At 38.0% G+C, this 25,947-nt stretch overlaps 1 protein-coding gene across 1 annotated transcript in view; it reads right to left on the bottom strand.

Annotated features, from left to right (window-relative positions):
* Positions 1–213: 213 nt before the first annotated feature.
* Positions 214–25,947, bottom strand: part of tmem132e.S (transmembrane protein 132E S homeolog) — a 246,825-nt gene continuing 221,091 nt past the window's right edge. Inside the window, exons 3-9 of the mRNA XM_018248589.2 lie at positions 23,051–23,191; positions 14,192–14,384; positions 13,924–14,067; positions 7,704–7,909; positions 4,900–5,182; positions 3,363–3,554; positions 214–1,847 (exon numbers count right to left, since the gene is read on the bottom strand). Of these exons, the coding sequence (XP_018104078.2) occupies positions 777–1,847; positions 3,363–3,554; positions 4,900–5,182; positions 7,704–7,909; positions 13,924–14,067; positions 14,192–14,384; positions 23,051–23,191 (2,230 nt within the window). The 3' untranslated portion in view covers positions 214–776. The remainder of the gene's footprint in view (positions 1,848–3,362; positions 3,555–4,899; positions 5,183–7,703; positions 7,910–13,923; positions 14,068–14,191; positions 14,385–23,050; positions 23,192–25,947) is intronic.

Raw genomic sequence — 25,947 nt, 5'->3', positions numbered from 1 at the left:
TTAATGTGTCTATATTTTTGGTCATGAATTCCACTGATGGTACTCTGAGCATTTTGGATTTGCCAATTTACATAATTTGGGAATTAATGAAATGAGCCATAGTTTTCTCATATTATTGTCAGATGAAACTTAGTTTTCTTTCTATGCTGTATGCTTATTCCCAAAATGCAGTCAATTTTGTGCCTCAGAATCTTCTGAACATTCTTTCCTTTAGTATAAAGCCTATGTAAAATCTGTCCAGGCTACTGTCCTTGTTACAACCATCATGACCTCCTAATTTGTTGTCTGGATTTTTGTGAAATGTAAGCAATAAAGGTGAAAATCAGATCTAGCTCAGGTTCTCTGTGTTTTTGAAGCTACAATACGGTAAAATTCTTCCTTTTTTGTAACCTCACTGAGCTGATTTGTATAGATATTTCTAATGGTATGCATGAATGTCGGAGCCAAAGTTCCATGTTCTTTTTTCTTTCTTTTTTTTACAAATAATTCAGAGACATTGTAAACAACATGCTCCTTTTTGTATGGTTGGTAGATATGATAGAGGGCTTAGTGCATATATGAAGAAGGAAAAGAGACAGAGAAAGATAATGATTTTGGTGGATGAATACTGATATTTTGGAAGAAAATGACAGTGGTGGTAGATTATGAGATTAAATACATTAATAGCGAGACACAAAGAGAACGTTAAGCCCATTCTCCATGTTTCGGAGAAAGCAACAATCCTTTTGGGTGCATGTTTGCTCATCTAGTCCGAACAGCCCCAACAAACACCAAGGCTATGCCATTTCTCTGACCCTCCTGATGTAGTCTCTAAGCTCCTGGGGATCTCGGAGTCCCATGTCCCGGCAAACCCACTCCATATCATTTTCCTCTGCCCCTGGTACAGCATCATATACACTTCCTTCACTGGGCAAGCTAGTGAAGGTGGTAAACTTTACTCGCTTTCGCTTTGTTGTGGGTGATGAGCTTAGAGGGTCCTCACTGGCTTCTCGACTTGAGCCACCTCCCCCAGAAGATCCATCCCCCCGTCCATGTGATTGGCTCTGTACACTGGCCTGAGAGCTACTGTTACTGCTACTTCCTCGTGCTTCACCTCTGCAACATGAAGCATGATGAGGAGGTAAACTTCCTGCCTCCAAAAGATTGGCAGGACTTTCAGGTTGTGGTGATAGGTTCCCCCGTGCCCTGAGGGGTTGCCCATTTCCTAGGAAAACCCAGTGATGGGAATGATCAGGGTTTGCCTGACCTTCCGGTGGGACTCTCTTGTGTCTATATTTAAGAACAAAAACTATGCAGTTTATGAGAAATACTAGTATGGCTAAACAGAAAACTCCCAAGAGTGCATACATGCCAATTTCTAAGTCTGTCAATCCTCGAGGCGATTGAGGAAAAACTGTAGGAATTGCTAAGGGATATTCCCCAGAACCAAGTGTACTGAGATCCTCAATTGATGTAGAGAGCGGTGTAATCAGTGTTGTGCCAGATGTTTCTTTGTTTTTTTGTGCAGGAAAATGTGGTGGTACAACACTCACAAATTTTCCTGGTTCCTCCTCTTCTCCTGGCTCATCGGGACCAAACATGACCTGCACTAGTGCTGTTGCCGTCGATAAAATGCTCTTCCTCTTTGTTTTTTGGCAGATCTCATTTATTATCATCTCAGCCCGCAGAAGGGTTCCTGCTCCCTGCTCCTCTCCAGCTGTTACAATGGGAAAGGTACGATCTGGACTCACTGAGATCACTTGTTCATCCAGACTGCTCACTGATAACGTATAGTCTTTGGGATCATAGAATGAAAGAGGTACAGAGGATCCATCACCGAATGTAAGCCAAAGATTCAACAGACCTTCCTACAGAAGAAAAATATTAGATCTGTGTCATGAAATATATACCTAATTTGTAACAATATGCTGTATAAGAACAATATGCACCATACAGTACATATAAGCCTAGGCACTAGAGGGATCATTTCCCTGTAATTTAGATGATGTCACATGTGCAGGAGCACTAAGTAGCTCACTTTTGTGTCAGCTAGTGCTCCTGCACTTTGGATGGTGAGATGCAGAGTGCTTGTGCATCTCAATAACGTGCAAATTAGGGAATGGGTAGTTAGTGGGAGGTATGCCTACATGTATCCCCCCCATGAATACAGTGGTGCTAAACAGAGGGAGCACTGTATTTAGTGTCCTATGAAAATTAAGAGAATACATTTTAACTCATATGTTATCACTTTTCTCTTGTTATCACTTTCTGAACTGGCTTTGTTATTGATTGTCAGACAATGGCTAATACATCAAAATCACAAAGGTCTTGCATTCAAAATGGCATTAACTTGAGGACTGAGATAATTTTGCCTTTTTATAGGTCCCTGGTAAGGCCTTACTTGAGTATGCAGTGCTGTTTTGGGCTGCAGTCATTAAGAGGGACATTAATGAGCTGGGAAGTGTGCCAATCAAAATGCATAAATATGCAGACTCTTGTGAACAGGGCCCTCTGATCCCATTTATATTCTATAACTCTTCTTTGTTAAAATATTCCAAGACCTTATTCACCATTGACTAAGTGCCCTAAGTGGGTGCGAAACGCGTAGGGCTGATGGAGATGCAAATATAAAATTTTTAACTTTGTATAAATAAAATACATTTTTAACTAATTTTCTCTGGTCCTGTGGATCCATTTGAGTGCTGGTTGGCCCTGCTTCTTCTTCACATCCTTTGTCGTATTGCTCCCTAAAGCTGGGGATCTGGGGCTAGTGCACCAGCACAATGACTATTTGGTGAGTCATTTACAATTTATTCTGGAGCACCGTGTTTCTCCCAACTATTGAAACCTATCCACCATTGGGCCTGGATGCAGAATGTGCACCCGGGCCCCCAGCTGGCCCCCTCCCCTAAAGACTAGAGCATCAGCATGCTCCCGGTGTTCACAATTAAATATTTCTCCCTGCCTCCCGGGAAAAGATTTATTGTGGCTCCTGTGTGTTAAATTAATGTAAAGCGCTGTGTATCCTCCTGGTGCTATGTAAATAAATTATAATGGTGATGATATAAGAATCAGTAGCAACTACTTAACTCTCAAAATTGAAAGCACCCCCCAGCACTCACTAACTTGTGCATATGAGTTATGCAGGGAGGCATCTACATGCCCCTCCAACAACCCCTCATCAATACAATACTGCCAAGCACAGACAGTTCTGTTTTCATTAAGGGAATGCAGGCAGAGATCTATGGAAATTTACAGTATATACTGTATATGTGCAGGGGCTGTGTGCAAATGTGAAAAGGCCATGGTTGCATGTAATAAATGCCCGTTTATGAGTTTTGCATTCTACTAACTTTGCAAGCTCTTTTGTCCATTCCACTCACCTGTTTAGGGAATTTCAGAATGTGCTGGGCACTTGACTTTGCAATGATAGTGTGGCTGTTTCCAGGACTTGGATGAAGAGAGAGTGTTAAGCCAGATATCACCTGGGCCCGCAATTCAGTTATGCTGACTTTTTCATCTGTCACTGTAATAGGGGTCTGACCAAGCACTGTTTCCATCAGAGGAGACACCACCTTTTAATATTTTGGGAAAATGATGTAAAACAATAATTACAGTATTTTATTGATTGTAGATGTAATGAGAAATAATTAACAAGAGCTACATACTGTAAACCTGACAAAACATGTTCCTACAAGGTGAATTTTAGGGTGAGGGGAGATGGTTATTGTTAACTTCTTACATTTGCTACCACTTCCCCTATAGACCATAGTAATGTGGAGCTATCTACATATTCATAGTGCTTGCTAAGTGCTGCTGGGAAGTTGCTGCAAGCTCAAAGTATGAGTAAGTGTCTTCACACGCACACAATCATTTGGAAAAGTGTCTTTAATCTGGCACGTTGCACCAAGAAAAATATACTGCAAGTGGAAAAGCAGTATGGGGCATTTAATAGGTCAGGTCCGCTTATTTACACAGTACAGTGCCCTTATATGTGCAGTGCAATAAAGGTTGAATGGAGCTACTACTAACAGGGAGCACAGTCCGGCACATTTGTGGAAATATACTGATTTCTTCCCTGACAAACTGTTTTAGTATAAGTTGCTACTTCTAACATCTATTATGAATAAATTTGGAATCTGAGCTTCTGAACAGGTTAATAGAACTATTTTTACTTTGATGAACTTGAGTGAAAATATTTTCAAACTATATGTTTTCGTTATATGAAGCAGAGCACTAGTTGTGTGTTTAAAGAATTTCTTCCCTATTGACTTCCATGCAAATTTTTGGCAGTTTTGCCAATTTTCAGCAGTTTTGCAAAATTTTTGCTGAAATGAAATGGGACAGGTTCTCTCATCACTAATACCACATATTTCTTATTACCATAATAAATTGGGTATACACTACATGATTAATTACATACATAGGCCATATGGAGTTACATACATCACAACCAATATCGGTACAAAAGGTGAGGAAGGCCCGGTTCAAAGGATCTTACAATCTAAAGGGAAGGGAATAAGACACAAGGTGTGGGAGTGGGCAAGATCAGAATTGAGTGGGTGAGAGATGTGCTACTGCATTTGGTAGTTAAGCAGAGCGAGGGTAGGCTTCTTGAAAAAAAATTGTTTTAAGAGATCTTTTGAAAGCTTGGGATAAGGAAAGGTTGGGATAAAGTCGGACAGACTGTGGGAGATGATTCCAGAGGAGGGGTGCTATTGCAGGTGGATTAGACAAGTCAAGTTTTCAGTTAATGTGGGTTTAATGCAACTTCTGTTTTTTGGTGTCTGTTGTCACTACAACTAATTCATTGTAATTGCAATCTATACTGATTTGGGAAGTTATCAGTATGCTCATTTGGTTTCAGGACTATATTTTTGTGTTATATTTATACAAATATTTATTTCATAATATACCTACCTTAAATAATGTAGTTCCAGGCTCACGTCCCGCAACTGTATTACTGTCAACCATTTCCGCTATTCGTGGGTCTTCCACCTGCATGAAGTCATTTACTAGGTCAGTAACCTCCACCAACCAATCAGGACCCAGCATGGTGATAACTTGGTCAGTGCCCTCTGAGGAGGTAGTGTGAAATTGGGTGAATACTTGAAGAGTAGCATGTTGGTACTGCAAAGTACACCCACGGGAGAGCTTCCTATCATCCTCATCATCGTCGTCATCATCGCTGTCCCGAACAGACCTAGACAGGAGGCACAAAATGACTTTTTAGAGCAGTCAAGAGTAGAACAAACTTGAGCTCTGCTAACATCTGCTTTCCCAAGATAATGAAATGTGATCAAAATTATACCTATTTTTCATATGTCTGTATTGGGGCTACTCTATTTTCATTTATTTGCCAGAAGTGGCCATCGTAGGGGTGTACAGTGTGTGAGTGGGTGTCCGTGCATATGGACTATTCACAACAGTCTGTAATAATTATATTACTTCATATCCAACCATCTACTTTTTAATTTAATTCTATGTTTAGTACATTAGTGCTGCTGGACCAATTAAAAGGAATCATTCATTTGATTTCCCTGGAAACAAATTAGCCAAAGGCTTCATAGGAGTTCTCTGTTTTGTGATTTCTGCTGGCCTGCAGTATATTCATTCAGGGATTTAAAGATGTTCATGTGTCCTAGATTTCCCTTCTGCTTTATTTATTTCTATGTCTATTTGGAAAGGGTATTGATAGCAAATGCTTTTCTAATAAGAATGTGTGTAAAGCACTGCTTGTTCAGCACTATTTAATGCACACATCTTTAATTAGACCTTGGTGTTTTCAGAAGAGCAATGCCAAAAGAAAACATATACCACAGTCAATGCATATGCAATTATGACATCACAACACAAGATGGGCAAAGCCAATTACTACTCATTTTACAAAGCCCACTTAGTGTAGTTTTTCCTATAGGGAATACAGGTTACAATTTCCTATAACCTTTGAAATGTGCAATATGCAACACATTATTGGAAAATATTGGAAATCACAGTCATTCCTTTTGCTGGTGCTGCTCACTGTTTGAGAGATGCAAAAACATTAGATGAAAATGCTATGTGCAACTCGGCACAGGGCTCTTTTCATTCCTTGCATTTTGGGTGATTTATTTTCAACTGTAGTTGTAAATGTGTAGTATAACACAGGAGAAAAATGCAGGCAAAGGATCTGTGCTCCGATTGGCTTCAATTTTCTCCCAGAACTCTATATTTTATACAGGTGCCGCCATTATATGGAAACTATAAAAGCTGACGCTCAGTGAGAGAATTTATCCTCTGTTGAAATGGCACCAAGTGAATGAATTTATACTAGCTGAAAAATCTGAGAGCACTGATTCTAGCACAAACCAAAAGTACAAATAGGAAAGAAATGCTGCGCAAGTCTTTTAGTTTTAGAACATGAATATTCAATACAACAACTGTGATTATATTCAAAGGAAGGTGTTTTATGGGTTGAGCAGAAAAAGATTTAAGTGATTTCTTTTCTATCCCTTTTGAAAAAAACAAAGTTAGCAATCTTCCCCCTGACTGAAATCACTAGAATGCAGTGGTGCAGAAAATTGAAGAGGAGAAATTGGAATTTTTTGATGTTTCAAGTATCTGTGGGTAGTTTTGTGTTGGAAGGGATAAAGGAAAGTGCATCCCAACCGACCATTATACATGTGTTCTAAATCAAAGGGAACATTCTTAGAAAATGGGCTTACAGAACACCCTTGATAGCACTGAAGCAAGGGTCATTTTGCTCTCAGCCTATCATAACAGTTAGCAGTGGACTTAAGGGATTAATTACCACTGCTACCACAGACAAGCATTCTATTTCAACATCAAACTCAAAACAGGTCTTCAATCAATGAGGTCCTTGAGGGTTTTATGAATAAACATGTCACACTTTTGATTACTGTTCTTCTTCCATATTTGCAACTGTCCCTAAATGCAAGCTCTGTCACAAATGTTTTGTTAGTGCCATCCAGCTCTAATATACTTAAAATTCTACAATATGGTATAACAGAATTCTAAGCTCCATTAGTTCTACACCCAACAGACTTGGGTCCAACAAATGACATATACTGCTGAATTGGACCAGCAATATCTTACTCAAGGATTAAGCAATAGAATTGTTGGTGATGGTCTTCTGAAATCAATATTTTGCCCTCTAAGAAATCAGCTGAAGCTGCATTTGACATTGAAAACATTTTGTAGGGATCAATGGTGTGACAATACATTACAAATGTCTTGAAAGAGCATTGTATTATAATCAACAGCCCTTAAAATATTTTGGGGCACAAACTTGCATCTAAACCAGAAAATAAGGGGTGCCAGGCAAATATATTTCTATGAGACCCCCCAAAGTCAAATTGGTCTTTACAAAATGTACTATATTACCTTGAAATATGTAATTACCTCTAATAAAAAACAAAAATCCAAAATACTAACAATTTTGATACAGTCTGAAATGTAAAAATACAAATGACAGTGAGAGTTTAGTGTTAAAAAATATAAATAAACAAAAAAACCTGGTGCATAATTTAATAAAGACTGAAACGAAAATAAAACTGAACTCAGTGCCATGTGCTGGGCTGGCACAAACAACACAGCTCCATTACACTCGCACCTATTGATTCCCCCTAATTTGAGAGTTTATCTTTCTTCCCCAGCCCTCATAAATACATTACTGCTGAACACATGTATTCATATTGGGTCTAGCCTATTATAACATCATTTACCTTCTGTCTGGCAGGATCGGGATTCTCCAGCCTTTTATTTGACTCAGTTTGGAATCAGAAAGCTCAATGTACAATGGGATCTTGGGTACCCAGACTGTCATTTCTAATGGTGCGCTGAGATGTTCATAGCTAAAAATGGCCTGTGCATTCATAGAGCCCCTTGTTTCCTTCCCGCTGACAAATACATAGTCACAGCTGCTTGACACCTGGTATCAGAAAGAGAAAATATGAAATGTAAGCACTGTCAAAATATAACAATCAGGTATGTACACATTGCATAATTAATGTGACAAAATAAAGTACAAAAATAAAATGTTGCTCAAGACATCGTATTAAAGAAATGTTAACTATCAACATGAATATATAAATGAGAAAAATGTGGTAAAGCCATTATCAGTAACCTATTTTAATCTGTAGAAAACATTAAAATATATACAGTATTCGTGATTAATGTTTGGCTCCAAAAAAATGTAAACACTGTCGTTAAAATAAAAAAATTGTAAGTGCATAAAGGTTTTGTCAACCTTTATCTTCAGGTGCAGTTCTTCAGGAAGGTTTTGGCCAGCTAAGAGCCAGGCCTGATTTATAGTTGGGAGGGGGAGCTGTTTATTGTTCCCGGGTTAAAGTATTTTCCTGGCAGTTCAGTAGCTGGTTAGAGGGTGTCGGAGTTTCCTAGTTACAAAAATGGAAGCCCACAATTGTTGGAGGAAGTTGGAAGTGGAGTGATGAATGGCCTGGGACAGAGGTAGGTCCCACTCGGAGTAATACGTGTTAGAAAGATCTTTAATAGCTCTCTGTAGGAATGAGAGGCAGGATCAGGGTAGTTAGTAGAGTTAGCAGTGATGAGGCTGCTAGTATGGGGACATGAGGTTGCTAGTATGGCCTGGTACAGAGGTAGATCCCACTAGGAGTAATACGTGTTAGAAAAATCTTCAATAGCTCACTGTAGGAATGAGAGGCTGGATCAGGGTAGTTAGTAGAGTTGGCAGTGATGAGGCTGCTAGTATGGGGACTCATTGGGTTAGGTTCAGGGATAGGAGATTCCTGGAGCTTGCGACCACTGTGAGCTTGCCGAGCTTGGGAATTGTTTGACCAAGACTCTATATTTAACACTACAGCTGAAAAGTAAGATGGATGAAAGTATTTGAAGTAATTGTGAAGTGATTGATGCTTGTACCATCATATCAGCACTGAAACAAAAATTGCTGCAGTTTTGCAAATCTGGAATTTTGCTTCAAATCTATACCTGGTGAAAACATTTGCCGATCACTAACAGGCCAATTAATTAATTATCCCATAAACAATGCCTTTGCTAGTTCTATAGACAAGTAGCCTGTTGGGTCTTCTTCAGTGAGCACCTGCCTTATCCACACTCAGAGATTTAAAACACTGCTGCAGTTGTTGTAGGGTGTCACAGGCCGATCCAGTGTGCAAAATCTGCATGCAACAGAATAGAGGTAGGCACACTGACCTTCCAATAGGAAATTACATCCCTTCCATAAAAATATGCTAATTTGAGGGATATGCCCATCAACATGCCTTCCCTTGAGATGATTTGCAAGTTATATATTAATGTTTCTCTGCTGGTATTTAAAAAAAAATGTTATGCTAATATTATAGCTAGTTATACCAATACCATACCTCCCAACATTTGAAAAGTTTTAAAAAAAAGAGACAAAAACATCAGCTACGTATGGGAGTTTTAGGTCAATGTTTTATACGTTATAACAGTTTTGCTAATGAAGGTGAAATTGCCCTTTAAGCTGTGTCTCAGTTCTTTTAGTTCCAATTGTATCTTTGCTTATCTTAAATTGTTACAAAAGTGCAGCTGCTCAGGGTTCTGGGCTCTCTGCTCTCTTATTTCAAATAAGTTTCAGAAACTTTGTATATTTTCCTGGTGTCAGTGCAAGAGATCAAAGAGAAACTCAGGGCATTTCAGCAAGAAACCCTTAATTCGCAATGGCAATTAAGACTCACAATGCAATAAAGCCTAATAAAGAATATTACATTGCGATAGGCACATTTTTATTCACAAGGTTTTGCTCTTCGTGAATTTTATTGCATTTCCCACAAAGTCTATAGAATCACTATAGTACTGATAACAGCCTGGAAAACTTGCGGTAATCTGTCCCTGCCAGTAGCTGTCTCATCTGACAGATTTAGGGGTAGATTTATCAAAAAGTTAGAGATCATCACAGTCCTCTCGAGTGAGATTCCGCCACTCTCCATTCATTTCTATGGGTATTTTTTAAGGCATATATCAAAGGGTGAGCTTTCACTTTCACCCTTAAATAAAGTTTAAGAATTAATGAGCCTACAGTCAATGGGATGAGTTATTTTATTTGCAAGCTGAAATGAACATTATAATATTCAATATGTGTTTTGTGCTTAAAAGCCCACATGAGAAGTCATACATATACTGTATGAGCATTAAATCGTACTGAAGAACTTTGCTTTCACCTTTAGTCTAACCTTGCTAATATCTATGATAAATTCACAGCTTGGTTAAACAAGTGGGAGCAAAACACTCAAATGGACCGCGTGCGATATAACCCAGAATACCGGCTAAGCAGTGATTTGCACATAGCAAATGTTCGAGGTATCCATGGATACCAATTATCTGTAAGGACACAATCTAATACAGCCCAATTGCAAGCAATTCCAGTGCAGTAACTGAAAAATGTGGAATTGCTGCTGGAGGATGAGATACTCGGCTGGTATTGTGCCAATTACTGATCACTGTGGCTAATCTTCTATGTGACCTTAAATCTATCAAGCAAATATAGAAAAAGCAGGGGAATATAAAACCATCATTTGGCATTCAAACGATAATTATTATGTAAAAATGTATCCTTCTATATATCTTTAAGTAAAGCCTAAAATGGGATAATTTCATGATTTGTTTTTAAACTCATTTTATTTGCCATAAAATTCTCTGACAGCAGTAGCTTGCTCTTGCTGCTACTTAAGCTATCCAAACACATTTAATGATGGTGTATTATTTACAGTCCTTACTTACTTACTGGGCAGGGATGGTTATTCAGGGTTATCAGGACTAAGATTAAGGATCTGGCACATTTGGGCAAGTTCCAAATTGTGCATTTATTTAAGAGAAGACTATGAAACTGTAGGGGAAAAGAGGAATCCTTCCCCTGTTTATCTGCCTGTGACATCATCCAGCCCAGTTACAGGCTGGAGAGCGATCCAATTGGCTGGGCACCCCAGTGCATCCTTGGGAGAGAGGGTGTGCCTGTATTTGGAGGCAAATATGCGGGGTCTCCCAGAGAGCTGAACAGAGCCAGCACGAATAGCTGTAAGACTGTCAGTACAGAGAAGTACAGAGAAACTGTAAAATCTGTGGAGGTACAGATTGAGCCCAGCCTGTTCCCTGCCAAGCTGCTAGAGACTCAGAAGGAGAAAGGTGCCGCTCATGAGATTTATCCTGCTGCAGAGCTGCCTGTAATCTCCAGTGTGATTGCCTCTGAGAACACCACGGTGAGTGAGTCACTTAAGGGAGGATACTGGCACGGATTCAAGCATTGACACCCATTGACTTAAATTCATTTGGCCAAAATAGGCACTCATATAACAATTTTCGCGGGAGTCGAAATTGACGCCCTATTCACTTTTATGCGTTTTGCAAATTTTTCGCCGGTTTCCGAATTCTGCAAAAAATTCGCAAATTTCGAGCATTTTGTCCCCTCCCACAAAGTGAAACTATGATGGGACATTTTCAGTTCAGGTCCCACTTGGATGGCCAGTTTTTGGTCAGGACCCTTCCATTCAAGAATCATCCACGTGAAGAATATCTAGCACATCATTTTTTTTTCACCTCAAATCTTACCCTAAACTTATCTTTCCTATGTGAATTCCACTAGAGCATGGGTCAGCAACCTTTACTATCAAAAGAGCCATTTTGCCCCCTCTTCCACTAAAGAAAAATAGTCTTGAGCCGCAAAAAGCCGCCGTTTTAACCTTTTTTTAATTTTAACGATTACAACAACAGAATACAACAAACAGAAATGTATGTGTAGGCCTACTTTGAAATAAATTAAACACTAAATAGCCCTATTAAATGCCAGTGTTCTCATCTGTTTAATGTGACTTCTCTTTCTGAAGGTCAATGCTGATCTTCCTTCTCTTGTCTTGAGTGTGTGACCATGGTAAGGACCATAATGAATCATCTTGCAGCGGCTCGGTCTTACTTTCACTCCTGGGATGTCTATACAGACCTCGCACCTGCTGGTGGCTTCCTGAGTGTGCGACAGCGGTAAGCTAACCATTGGCTTGCCGCAGTTGCACACTCAAGAACGCGACAGGCAAAGCAGCAAGACCGAGCTGCAGCAAGCAGGATGAAGAGCATGAAGCTTCAGAGCCGTGGGTTGCCCAACTCCTGTACTAGAGAGAGCCTTCACATTCAGCCCCCCATCCCCAAAATAGTTTCATGCCTCCCATGAGATGGGGGGCAGTCCCACAGTTAGAGAACCACTGTCATAAAGTGCAGGAAAGGGAGTATGTTGCAGAAACAAGCTAAATCGACTGGGAGCCCCAGGCAACCAGGATGACCACTGCAAGCACATGTGTAGGGGGTGGGAGTGTACAATTAGAAGTGGCGATGAGCAGTAGCGGGGGCAAGAAAATCCAGATGAGGGTAGGCAGAATACTCTTCAAAAGGTACCTGCCCAATGCACCCCCCCATTGGTGTGCGCTAGGCAGGTGTCTCTTCTGTCTACCCCTAGTAAAACAAATGCATCTGATATTACAGGTCTGTTAACCACAAAACATAGTTGCAAACAGTTATAGAATCCATGGCAGCGAAAATGTAGAGAGGAAAAAATACCGCACTTTTAGACATGAATTCATCCAGTTGAGCTTATGTAAAAAGGTGTATGAACATCAAAATAAATACATATTTATTATTGTTTGCCTCTGTTTTGGACCATTTCCACACATTTGTTAGACTGACAGTGCCATTCAACTACTCTAACACTTTCATTCCTGTTGAACTGATGGATTCTAGTACTTGAGAGCTCTTTTACCTGTATAGCCACCTTTGCAGTCACGTAAAAAAATAGATGAAGTTGTTGTACATAGTCTGCACTTAGTGCTGGTGTGTCTGTCTCACCTACTGTTCTGAATTGTTCCAAGTGTGCCTATGGTGCAGGGGAACCCTAGAGGTACTACCACCTTCAAATCGGGCGATTGCATCAATACATTCAGTAGAGCAGCACAGTAGATCACACAGTTATTTTGATGTAGATTGCCATCTCAACTCTGGCAAACTTCATATAAATATTTAATAATACTTAAATTATTATAATTATTTCTTGCACTTTAGATAAGCCCACCTGAATGGGTTTGTGTCAAAAGGGGGATATGTATTTTCCTGAAATGTGCTAACATCTCTGTTTGATTAATGTAGCCTTATTAAGGTCTGTATTTAACATATAGGCACTGGAGGGCCTGTGACTAGTGCAAAAGCTTTAAGGGGTGGCCCTCAGATGACTATATGGTAAATATAGTCATTTGACTTTTTTGCAACTTTTTGCAAAAACCCTGCCACTGGTAGATTCCCGTGAAATCCGGAGGCAGATGTGGGGGGTACTGAGTGCAGGTCATGGAGGAGGTGACATCATGAGCATGCGCATTATGTTGCTTACATCACTATGTATTCACTGATGAGTGCAAATAGGCACCGTAACGAATACAGACCTGGCCCTATTTAAGGGTTGGTTCACCTCTAAAGGGGAAGTGGCTAATGCTAGCGAAAATTTGCCAGCTTGACTACATTTCACTACTTTGCCGATTTACTAAAGTGCTGGCGTAAATTCGCTAGCAAAGTGGACCTACTCTAGCGCTACTTTGCACACTTACACCAGGCGAAGTTGCGATATGGAGAAGGGACGTAACTACACTAATTCACTAACTTGCGGATTTTACTGAACATTACCTCATGCGCTTCAGCACCTCAGACCAGGCGAAGTGCAATAGAGTAGATAGGGCTTGCTTCAAAAAAAGTTGAAATTTCCCCAAAGTCCCAAAAAACGCTGATGTCTTTTAGTTTTTTAAGGGTGATAGGCTGAAAAAGATTGTAATTTTTGGGGGTACCCTCCTTCCCCCCAACATTTCCTAACATATGGCACCTAATCTATACTGTGGGCACATGTATAGGGCAAAATAACAACTTTATTGTTCTGGTGCTCCAATGTCCCTCTCTCACCTTTATAATGTCTTCATTGCTGGATTTGCACTCTGTAACAGAGGTGATATCAGTAATAACCCCAGATGTCTCAATAGCCAGAACTTTGACAGGTATTGCAACTGTCCGCCCTGTCAGAATGGCTGTGTTAATAATTTCTGTGTCCTGAAAAAACAAAGAGACGACTGAATATTCACCTTATCATATATATATACAATAAAACAGGACAATAAAGGACAAAAAGACACAGCGTGAATAAATAATAAACATGAGAAAAGGAAGCGCTAACCATTGCTAATGGGACAATTGCACGAATGTCCTTCTGTATCACAGTTAGTTCAGTTACAGCCTTCTCCAGATCAGGAGGAGGATTTCGACCCCGGTAATCTACATGCCACATTATACGTCTTGTGACTGACTGACTGGTGAAATTCTCCATTTCAAAGTCAAGCTGCATTATCTGGTAAGCGGAATCTTCACTCCTGAAGAAATAAAAATAAATACATAGAAAAGGAAATTTATGTCCTTTATATAATAGGAAAACACACAAAGGAAAGATGAATGAGATCTACTGCAGACTTTATCCAGTACGATATTATATGATCATTCTTAGTACCAACAGCAATAAGTGCAACTAATTTTGGACTTGTTGCATAAGAACAGTTCATGCTGCAGGCCGGTGCTCTGTAGAGTTTAAAAGGTTAACTAATGATTCTAACTAATAGTTTCAATTCAAGTATGTTACAGGGTTACCCTTAAGTGGCTAACTAAAGTATCACCTTTATATCACTGTTGTTATTTTTATTTCAAAGGGGTTGCCCTCTAACACAGCACAACAACATTACCATGAATTCATATGTCCAAACAGGTATCATACTTGCATATATACTGTATGATGGGTGTTATTTAACTCCATTTTTGTGGTAGCACTATTATTAGAACTACATAATAAACCAAAGCCACAAATATATGTCAAATATTAATGGTGCTTAGTGATATCATCAGTCATAATCAGTGTTTAGTGACATCATTCGTGTCACATGGTTCACTGAAACTTAAATATTATTAAAGAAAATTATACACCCCATGTTGTAAAATTATTATTAGCCTTTGAGTTCCATGGCCTGTATAAAACCACTCGGATTTTGGCTTTGGTCCTTTATATGATCATAGAATTCTGTGTGACTTCACAAAGCCTTATGTTTTGCAATAGGGCGGCAAATTATTCCTTTTATAAGCCTTCTCTTAACCAATAAACCTTTAAATCAAAGATTGTTCTTTCTAGAAATATTAAAGAGGTTGTTCACCTTCCAAACACTTTGTTCAATTGTTTTCAGACTATTCATCAGAAATAAATACTTTTTTTAATCACTTTCCATCTTTTATTTTTTATCGTTTTTCCAAAAGTTTAAAATTCAATGTCCCTGTCTCTGGTGTTTGCACAGAGTTAGACTGGGCCAGTGGGACTCCAGGGAAAAAACCCCGGCTCTTGTGGACCCCACCGGCCCAGACCTGCTCCCTGCAAGAATGATATTCAAGCCGCGGAAAAAAAATTCACGCATGCGCAGTCTCTGACGAATAACTCCAGTACATGTGTGAAGGCACAATTGCGGTGCGGCAAGGGCAGGGGGCCCGGAGACAGCAGCCCCGGTGGGACTCGGGCCCAGCAATTCGGCAGATTTGAGGTGGCAAATAGTCGAATTTGAGTTCTTAAAAAGCCAGAGTAATCTCAAAAATCTAATTTTTAAATCTTTTAAAAAACTTGAATCAAATTTCAATAACTCCCTAGTTGAATTTGACAGTTTTGACCAAAAAAACCTTGAAAATTCAAATTTTCAATTCCACCCCTGATAAATTTGCCCATTAGTTGATACATATTTCAGCAGCATCTCTGGGAGTATTCGCAACTATTGTATCAATTCTAACAGCTGCCTTTAATGAAACTCAGGGATTCTGTTCAGCAGGACTAAAGAAAACAAAAGTATCAACTAAATGTATCAATTTAAAACAGTTTAAGAGTCGGCGACCCCCCCCCTCCAAGCTGTTTTAGAAGGTGAAAAATAAGACTTTACACTTCAATATTTGAAAAACAGTCACACATAGAAAATAGAAAGTAGCTGGAAAAAGTCTTTATTTCTGGTGAACTGTCTGAAATCAACTGAACTGAAAAAAAGTGTAGAACATGAACAACCCCTTTAACTGTCTTATCTTCCATTCTACTAATTCTTGGTTTTGCCCCTTCTTTTATTTTTTAGGAATACTTTGGCTTCTCTATAAGTTCACCAGAAATGCAATTAGATAAAACATGTTTTTTTTTTTTTTTTATGGTTTTGCTCTGAATGACAAAATTAGTGAGGCTACTGAGCCTTAGTGAGGCTACTTAGGTCCAATAAATTGTCCTCCCTCAATGGGATTATACAGCATTCCTGACTGAGCTTATATATCAGTGGAATAGGCTAGGGTTAGCCCTAGCCTATTCATAGAATACATAGAAAAGGAAATTTATGTCCTTTATATAATAGGAAAACACACAAAGGAAAGATGAATGAGATCTACTGCAGACTTTATCCAGTACGATATTATATGATCATTCTTAGTACCAACAGCAATAAGTGCAACTAATTTTGGACTTGTTGCATAAGAACAGTTCATGCTGCAGGCCGGTGCTCTGTAGAGTTTAAAAGGTTAACTAATGATTCTAACTAATAGTTTCAATTCAAGTATGTTACAGGGTTACCCTTAAGTGGCTAACTAAAGTATCACCTTTATATCACTGTTGTTATTTTTATTTCAAAGGGGTTGCCCTCTAACACAGCACAACAACATTACCATGAATTCATATGTCCAAACAGGTATCATACTTGCATATATACTGTATGATGGGTGTTATTTAACTCCATTTTTGTGGTAGCACTATTATTAGAACTACATAATAAACCAAAGCCACAAATATATGTCAAATATTAATGGTGCTTAGTGATATCATCAGTCATAATCAGTGTTTAGTGACATCATTCGTGTCATTCATTAAGAGTCGGCGACCCCCCCCCCTCCAAGCTGTTTTAGAAGGTGAAAAATAAGACTTTACACTTCAATATTTGAAAAACAGTCACACATAGAAAATAGAAAGTAGCTGGAAAAAGTCTTTATTTCTGGTGAACTGTCTGAAATCAACTGAACTGAAAAAAAGTGTAGAACATGAACAACCCCTTTAACTGTCTTATCTTCCATTCTACTAATTCTTGGTTTTGCCCCTTCTTTTATTTTTTAGGAATACTTTGGCTTCTCTATAAGTTCACCAGAAATGCAATTAGATAAAACATGTTTTTTTTTTTTTTTTGTGGTTTTGCTCTGAATGACAAAATTAGTGAGGCTACTGAGCCTTAGTGAGGCTACTTAGGTCCAATAAATTGTCCTCCCTCAATGGGATTATACAGCATTCCTGACTGAGCTTATATATCAGTGGAATAGGCTAATATTTTGGCCCAAAATATGCTTCTGACTGGCTGAGTTAGATGACAAATATTTGTTACTGAGGCATAAAATATTTTAATAATTAGTGGTAAGCACAACAGGGGTCGTGGCCAGTTCCATGTTGTAGCTCCCACCCTTTCCAACTATAGTCAGGTGATCCCACTGTTGGCCAATAAAAGGGCAACCAAGTTTGGGAGTTTTAATCTTGAACGCAGCAAGTAAGTTTTGTTTAAAACTTAGCCCCTGTGTAAAATGTATACTGAAGATATGGAATTAATCAGATTAGAATTGAGTGTAGGACTGGCAATACCAGGGATGAGTTTGATGTAGTTGGCCAGCTTAACTATATTGCAATATATGGACAAACAATCCCTGTTTTGGTTAGAGGGTAAGGCATTTTTATTAGCTTAAAGGAGAAGCAAACCTAAAAGTTAAAAAACCCCTACCCTCCAACCCTACATAGACCCCCCTCCCCCAGCCTGTTAACCAGGGCAAATGCCCCATACTTTTTACTTACCCCTCAGTGCAGATGCAGGCATCGGAGTTCATGGGCGCCATCTTCAGCCGATTCTGTAATCGTCTGAATGAGACCAGCGATTCAGCTCAGTTGCCGCGAAACAGAACAACTGCGCATGCCCCGCTCCACTGGTCTCATTCCGAAGATTATCGAAGAGAAGAAGATGTCGCCCGTGAACTCTGCTGGACAGAATCTACACGGAGGGGTAAGTAAACACTTAGGGGCATTTGCCTGGGGTAACACTTAGGCTGGGGGGAGGAGGGAGGGGGTCTATGTAGGGTAGGGGTTTATTAACTTTTGGGGTTGCTTCTCCTTTAAGCCAAAATGTCTCTGTGTCTTAAATATATTGCTAATGGGTTGAATGCAGAGGACTTCTTGTATTTGTCTGTATGATAAATGCAGCAACAGACAAACAGTGGTATGACTGAATAGACTATTTCATTGATGGAGAGATTCAGTTTCATTGACCAAGTAGAAATGAGTCTGAAATAGGGATGCTCACTGAGAGGGAATGAAATAAGAAAGTGAATGCTGGAAGATACTGAAACATCACAGTGGGTCACAAGCAGCTGAACGTGGTTATAGCTTTCAGCATCCAATCAACTTTCATTTTAAGCTTGACTACAACAAAATAGCACAAATCATCAGAAAGCCAATAAGACATTCACACCTGTAGAATAAAAAACAAGAGGCTGACTACAAACATCTCTGCATGGTAGGGTTTAAAGATGTCTCAGTCAGGAGTTTATTTGCCTAAATGTTACATTAGGGGGCACATTTACTGAGCTCGAGTGAAGGATTCAAAGTAAAAATACTTTGAATTTCAATTTTTTTTTTTGGGTACTTCGACCATCGAATAGGCTACTTCGACTTCAACTAAAAATCGTTCGACCATTCGATAGTCGAAGTACTGTCTCTTTAAAAAAAACTTCGACTACATACTTCGCCACTTTAACTCTACCAATGTTAGCCTATGGGGACCTTCCCCATAAGGTTTCTAAGCTATTTCTGATCGAAGGAAAATCGTTCGATTGATGGATTAAAATCCTTCGAATCGTTCAATTCGAAGGATTTAATCGTTCGATCGAAAGATTTTTCCTTTGATCGATCAATCTAACTATTTGCGGTAAATCCTTCCACTTCGATATTCGAAGTTGAAAGATTTTACTTTAACCATTAGTAAATGTGCCCCTAGGACTATGTGAAACATTATGTATTCTTTCCATGGAATTCACATAGAGTGAGGATAATGTGGAAGAATCCGGAAGGTAAAATAATAAATGTACATGCAAGAACTATCTATAAGAGATAAAGTAAAGCAGTACATGTTATGTTGTATTAACAATTTACTTTTACTAAGATTTACTAAGGTTTGAATGGTAAATTCGAATTTGAATTTTCAAATTTTAATTTAAAACCACCAACTCGAATTTCAATTTGAATGTAAGATTTATCACACCTTGAAACTGTTCTCCACCTAAAACCTGCCAAGTTCATGTCAAGAGGTCCCTTGAACTATTTAAAGATGTTAATAATAGTGATGAGTCAAATTTTGCTTCGAAAATGACACCCCATAGACTCCAATGGGAAAAAAAATGTTTAAGTCAAAGAAATTTGATGTGCAAAAGTTTTTTTGTTTTTTTTTGGAGGAAAACTTAATTCAAATTTGTTTTGAAGTCTATTTGAGTTTTCGGGTCGAGACTATTAGATCGAATTTTAGACGTTCAAATTTTCATAAATAACATACCATTCGAATTTGGTATAAAATCTAATTTATTACATTTTAAAACAATAAACATTACTCTAAAATTTGACATTTAATAAATAACCCCTTAGTGTTGTAACTATGATAGAGGGTAATAATTTGATGTTACCTAATAAATCTGGTCGTATGAATACTGTTAAACTTGAAAGTATCTAAGGAACTACAATGTATATTGTAAATTTGCTGTACCATCTCTATATATTGGTTTAATAAGGCAGAATACAAAAAAATGTACATGTAAGAACTCACATATTCTGTAGAGGATAAATACACCTCTAATATAGGTTATAATAGGCACTTTCTTACTTGGAAAATTAATTTGATTATTCAGCTCTCAGTCATTCTTCCAGGTACATTGTATAACAAACAAAAAAAGCTCTGGTGCCAGCTATTGCTGTATTTATAAAAATATTAAGGTCTCTCCTATATTTCTTTGCCTGCGGGGTTATTGTACATGAAATAAGGACATATGTTAGTAGAGCAGTCATATATCGAATAAATTCTATTGGTGCTATATCAATGAATGTTCTTTGTTGCTCCTTTTGTTGAAGGTACATGTATTATTTCTGTTATCAAAGCTGTTATCAAAGCAGATGCCATGTCACAGACTGACAGATATTTTATGCAGCAGGACAAAATTTGAAAGGTTCAGAGAAGGTAACACTATTATTTGTTTTTGTTGTTACTCTTGGCTTCAGCATGTGAGTGACCTGTAGCAGAATATTATGTATTACAGATAATCGTAAGATTTCTACTTTCCATTAATGGATAGAGGATTTGGCTTTCATGGTCGCTCTCAACAGACTCTTGCTCTGTTTTCTTTCAAATATAAAGAACACAAATAGTATTCCTATTAATGAGAGTACTGCCATGACAAACACAAGAGAAGTTGATTTATGAAAAAATAAACTAATTTTGTGGTTGCATTTTTCTCCTTAGTCAATAATATATTAAAACAAAACTTTAATCATGGCCTATAAAAAGACACATGAAAACAACAATAGCATTGTTCTATTTGTTTTGAAAATTAATTGTAAACTGTTGTCTTCTTTATTAATGATTAAAAAAGATCAACATGTTTGAGTGCTTCTTATACACCCCTCCGTTGATTAAATAGAATGTAGACAAGTTATGGGGAGCAGACTTTATTCAAACCTAAATTGCAAGAGTTCAAGTTTGAAAAAAACACCACAATTTATTAGAATTGCAAAAAAAGCCATTTAAAATATTCATAAATTTCCTGCCCCTAAGACCCAACCAGGAAATTCTTAAACAAGAATTTCATATAAATACATACATATAATAATAACTACGTAACTACACAGGCACTGTAAGTAAAGGCAGGGATGCAAGTGCTAAAGCACTTAACAACAAAAAATTCATAAATAATTTGTTTGTGCCCCTACCAGAAAAGGTATGCTATTGTGGACAAATAGCTTATTTTTTGCACTGTGGCTTGCACACTGTAAATGAGCCTTACTGTCTCTACATCATCATGACTTATCTAAAAGTGGATGTTTACCTTTAAATCACTTTAAATTAAAGTGAGTTATAGAGTATTCATAGCAACTACGCACTCATTGTTATTTTTTTCAATGAAACAGTTTTTCTGTTTTTTTTCAGGATGCAATTTAAAACACTGACCCTGGCAACCAAATAAAATGTAACTTTCAGGCAACATTTTAATTAGTTTGTTTTTGTTGCTTGTGTTTTTGAACAGGTACTGTTTAGTGATGGGCGAATTTTTGCCACCGTCAAAATATATTTGCAGCCGGCGACAATTGTGACACCGGCGTCAGAATTATTGCCTACATCTGCGTTTCGTGAACTTAGTATTATTCATCTTTTATTCTGACTTCCTAACTGCTGCCAGGCTCTACTGTAAGTGGTTAACCTAGCACCTTGAGAGGCACAGACATTCAAAACTGGCGAAATTCAAAACAAAAAGCTACATATTTATTAAAAAACCAACAACACGCAAACACATTCAACTATAAGACTAATTTCAAATTGTCTTAGAAAACCATAGTCTACTCCTATATGATATAATAGTTCATTGTGAGGGGAACTTACAATTTAAAATGTTATTCAAATAATCTTTCTCGACACAGAGAACCTAATATTTCAATACAGGATTACACCGTTTACTGTTAATTTTTCATAAAGCATTTTTGTCATGTTTTTCTAAAGGGCATAACTTTTTTTTTGTTTTTTGTACTCCACTAATCCTTTTTGAAAACCAAGTTGCCTTTGCATTTAGTGAAATGAAATGTATTTTAGAAAACACTATTATTGATATGTAAGTAGACTGTATATGTCACATACTGCAGATGGTGTAAAACAGGCACAGTATGCTAAATTGTACGGCTCTTACATTCCCTTTCCAATGCAGATTGTAATAGGCCTTCAAAAGGTTAGAAATAGACGATGAATTTAAAATGATCACATTCACCTTTTAGGAAAACAACCTGATGAAATATTAATGGAATGAGAGAAGCAAGCAGCTTCCGACCTCCTCCCCGCAGGGGGTTTACACTTCAATGCAATTACATATCTTTCTAGGCCTTATTTAAACCTTGGTTCTAGATATTTCTTTTTTTTTGTGAGCAACAGAGGGATTCTGCGAAGAAAAAGTACAATGTAAAGCATCTGTGCCCACAGCATTGTTGATGGAGAGAAAAACCGGTGGAAATGATCATAGCAACATTAGGTGATGAGTAAAAAAAAGAGCCAGAAGATGAGTAAAAAATAAAAGCCATTACTTAAATATTCATCAAATATTCCTGGATCTGCAAGTCTGGGAAAAATCACAGAATGCCACTATCACAGGGACAAAGGCAGGCCCATGTGTAGCACTTGCCCTGAGCAGGTGTTAAGTTCAGGGTGTCATGAAGGGGCTTCACAGGGAATTCCCATATGCCACACTTATTGTACCTAGAGTCTGCAGGCACTGTCTGTGCTTCATACACATAAGAGTACAAGTCACTGCTTTCAAAAAAAATAGATATAGGTAAAGTTAAAAAATAGATATCACCTTTTTTTGTAGAAATGTAGCATATTCCTTTTACATAAATACCCTTTTGACAGACACATAGTTAATAGACAGTCTGTGTGGATTTTAAGTAGCCAAGCTCAAGTCCTCAAAGTAAACCTAACTGAAAGCTATCTTTATTAGTCAGTCCCAAATTGCATTTTCTAAAAGAACTCTATTAATCAGAAAATACTCCTAGGGTGTACGATAACAATAGATAATTTCATTGTTGATCCTTGATTTGTTTATCTTATATGGGCAATGAAAGGGGAACAAAAGAGTGCTTTTCCTTGTGTTTAGATTTTATTCTACAAAACACATTTATGGGGTCATAAAAACAGACACACAGGACTCAACTCACAGATATGTTATTCCTTGAACTCGGGACACATCTACAGTAGCTGTGGAATGTTTTCCACCTGTCAGCAACTCCGAGTTCACTAGCCATTTGGGATCCCTCGATTTGGTACTCTGCAGATTTATTCCCTTCTTTGCCTTCACCCTGTGGAACAAAAAAAGCAGGAGATGTAGAATGAATCAAGAGATCAGTCATTCCGAACAGGGTTTTGAGTCTACTGCACTTCCCTAGTGAAGATTTCTAAAAAGCATCTTTGAAGTCACAGTCCCTTCTCTAAAATAGCCTAGCTTCACAGATGTTCTACTGAGGAGACATTGTAATGTTAATATTTCTGGGACTGCTGTATTTCTCATCTTAAAGAAGTCACACATTTGGTAACTGCACGCTACAGGAAAGAGCAGGTCTACCTAAAAATTATAATTCTTCTACTTGCCTCTACCGGGTAATTGCTCTTGAAATCTAGACACCTTTCAAGAGATGAATATGTTTAATGTGATTGTGCCCATCCTGGGATATGTTCCTCTATTGTATATATAGTTACATAGTTAAATCGGGTTAAAAAAAGACAAAGTCCATCAGGTTCAACCCCTCCAAATGAAAACTCAGCATCCATACACACACCCCTCCATACTTTCAAATAAATTATATAGACCCATATATATATATATACAAACTAGAGATTTTAGTATCACAATAGCCTTTGATATTATGTCTGTCCAAGAAAATAGAGTACACATCAATGAAGATGGAAGGATTGGAAAGAGTATAACTGAAAGGAGGGGAGATCTAAGTGAACAGAATCTCTGCCATGCTGCCTTTGATTCATTTTAGATACATTATTTCATAATCTTTGAAGGAAACTGAATTCCATCTTCATCAGAGGACAAGCAATTGGAAATCTCTAGGCTAATAAACAAAACAAATGACACATGCACAAAGCAGGCAGTTTATTGTAATTATGTAACATAGGTACTGTATGAACGCAGAAGTGCCATTTATGCCGGTACATGTCTCATTATTAACAACAAAAGAATTATGATAATTGCAATTAAGTAACAGGAAAAACAGAACAGTGTGTAAGTACAGAATTGATAGCTGTTCATCTGGGTACATACATTGCTAGAGATACACCGTGCATTTTAATTGGAGGGCGTATAACCCAGTATTTTGCATACTGATAGGTATTTATTTTGCTAGAAAATATTTTGGTATTTTGTGAGATGTGTGTACTGTGCATATTCTGTGGTACAAGCATGAGATGTCATGGCCTCATTTACATATGAATAATAAAAGCTCGTTCTACATGCATACCTAATCCTTCCTCTCAATGAAAGGGCTAATTGAAAAGTACAGTGCGAGGCTCCTGCTTCTGTGCCCTCAATCAGACAAACTAACATAAAGAGTAGGCAAAAATGCAGATCAGGGAGAATGATTATTCAGACACTAGAATAACAGATTAAAGAGCAACAATCCTCCCCATGCTGTGTGGCCTGATTAAACTATTAGGATCTAAAGATAGTGACAGCCTGGAGAGCAAATGACAGCTAGCTCTTCTGCTAATCATTATGGACTCCCATACACAAACAACTTGACTCCACATTGCCCTGTAGGGGGCTCCATAACCATTTACCATTGATCCAGCATCTGCAGCCTGAAGGAAAACCATGAAGAGAAAAACAAAACAATACATGTACACTGTTGTGGTACACTGGGATTTGGGTTTGTTGAGGAGATGTTGGTCAAACTAAATGTTCTTTGCAAAAATAATGTTCTGCTATTTTCTCCAAAACTCTGTGTTTAATGTTAAGTAATGGCCTTTTAGGGGTAGATTTATGCATCAAAATGCTGAGAATGCCTGGTCTCCAGCAAACATATATAAGATTATTTTTCTAAATTCTTCTTTAAGGCGATGGTTAACATAAAAAGTAATGCAGCATTACAGAGGCAAACTAAATGCAGTAATCTGCAGTTGGTCTATTGTTGTTAGAATCACCTCTTTATCACTGCTGAGGATATGAAGTGTAAAATGTTTAAACTCGAGAGATTTTGAGGATGAAGAAAAACAACCACTTACAACAGGAATCAAATGAAAAATATCAGGATCAAGCTAGAGAATTTTAATGAGAGATTCTGTACATAAAATGCAGAGAATGTTTACCAACACATAGTAAGTTGCTGCTTTTTGTAAATAAGTCATAAATAATTACAAAATGCAACAGTTGCGAAACTTTTGTTGCAGTTGTTGCACTTATAGTTACCATTTACTGTATGTAAAGCCACTCCTTACACTTGTGCATCGTTGTGTTTGGTACAGTTGTTTTCTTTCATGCCTCCTCTTGCACAATGTGCACTGTTTGCCTATTGATGCAGGAGAGCCTTGTAGTGGAATCTCCAGGTTTCTCACAGCAACCTGCGTCAGTTGCAGCACTTGTGCTTAAGACATATTATTACAGTAAATTACAAAGTGTAAAAAACTGCCAGAGACTGCTTTGTTTATTGCACAAAATGCACCTTTCACCCACCTTTTTATAAAGCCTAGTGCAGCCAGGAGAATCTCCTTGTACCTCCAGTAAGGTCAGCCCTTAGCTCCTAGCACCAATCCCATAGTAAATAAACCTTTTAAATATACTGATGATCTTGCCTCCCCCTTCTATCATAGATGTGTCCTACATCATATGCAGCTATACCAAAATGAGACAGAAATACTGTCTACCAGAATATTCTATAAAGGGTAGACCTTTGCTGCATTCCAGTCAGTATAATGAGACATAGCAACACATCTTAGGAGCATATTTATTATGCTGTGTAAAATGAAATTCGCTGAAAAAATGATGTAGAAACTGTGTAAAATGACTGGCAAATTTATCAGAGTGAGCTTAATTTTACATGTATATTATCCT

The sequence above is a fragment of the Xenopus laevis genome, chromosome 2S, assembly GCF_017654675.1.
Source record: "Xenopus laevis strain J_2021 chromosome 2S, Xenopus_laevis_v10.1, whole genome shotgun sequence".
In the NCBI taxonomy this organism is placed as follows: domain Eukaryota; kingdom Metazoa; phylum Chordata; class Amphibia; order Anura; family Pipidae; genus Xenopus; species Xenopus laevis.
This window is presented reverse-complemented; position numbering and strand designations above follow the sequence as displayed.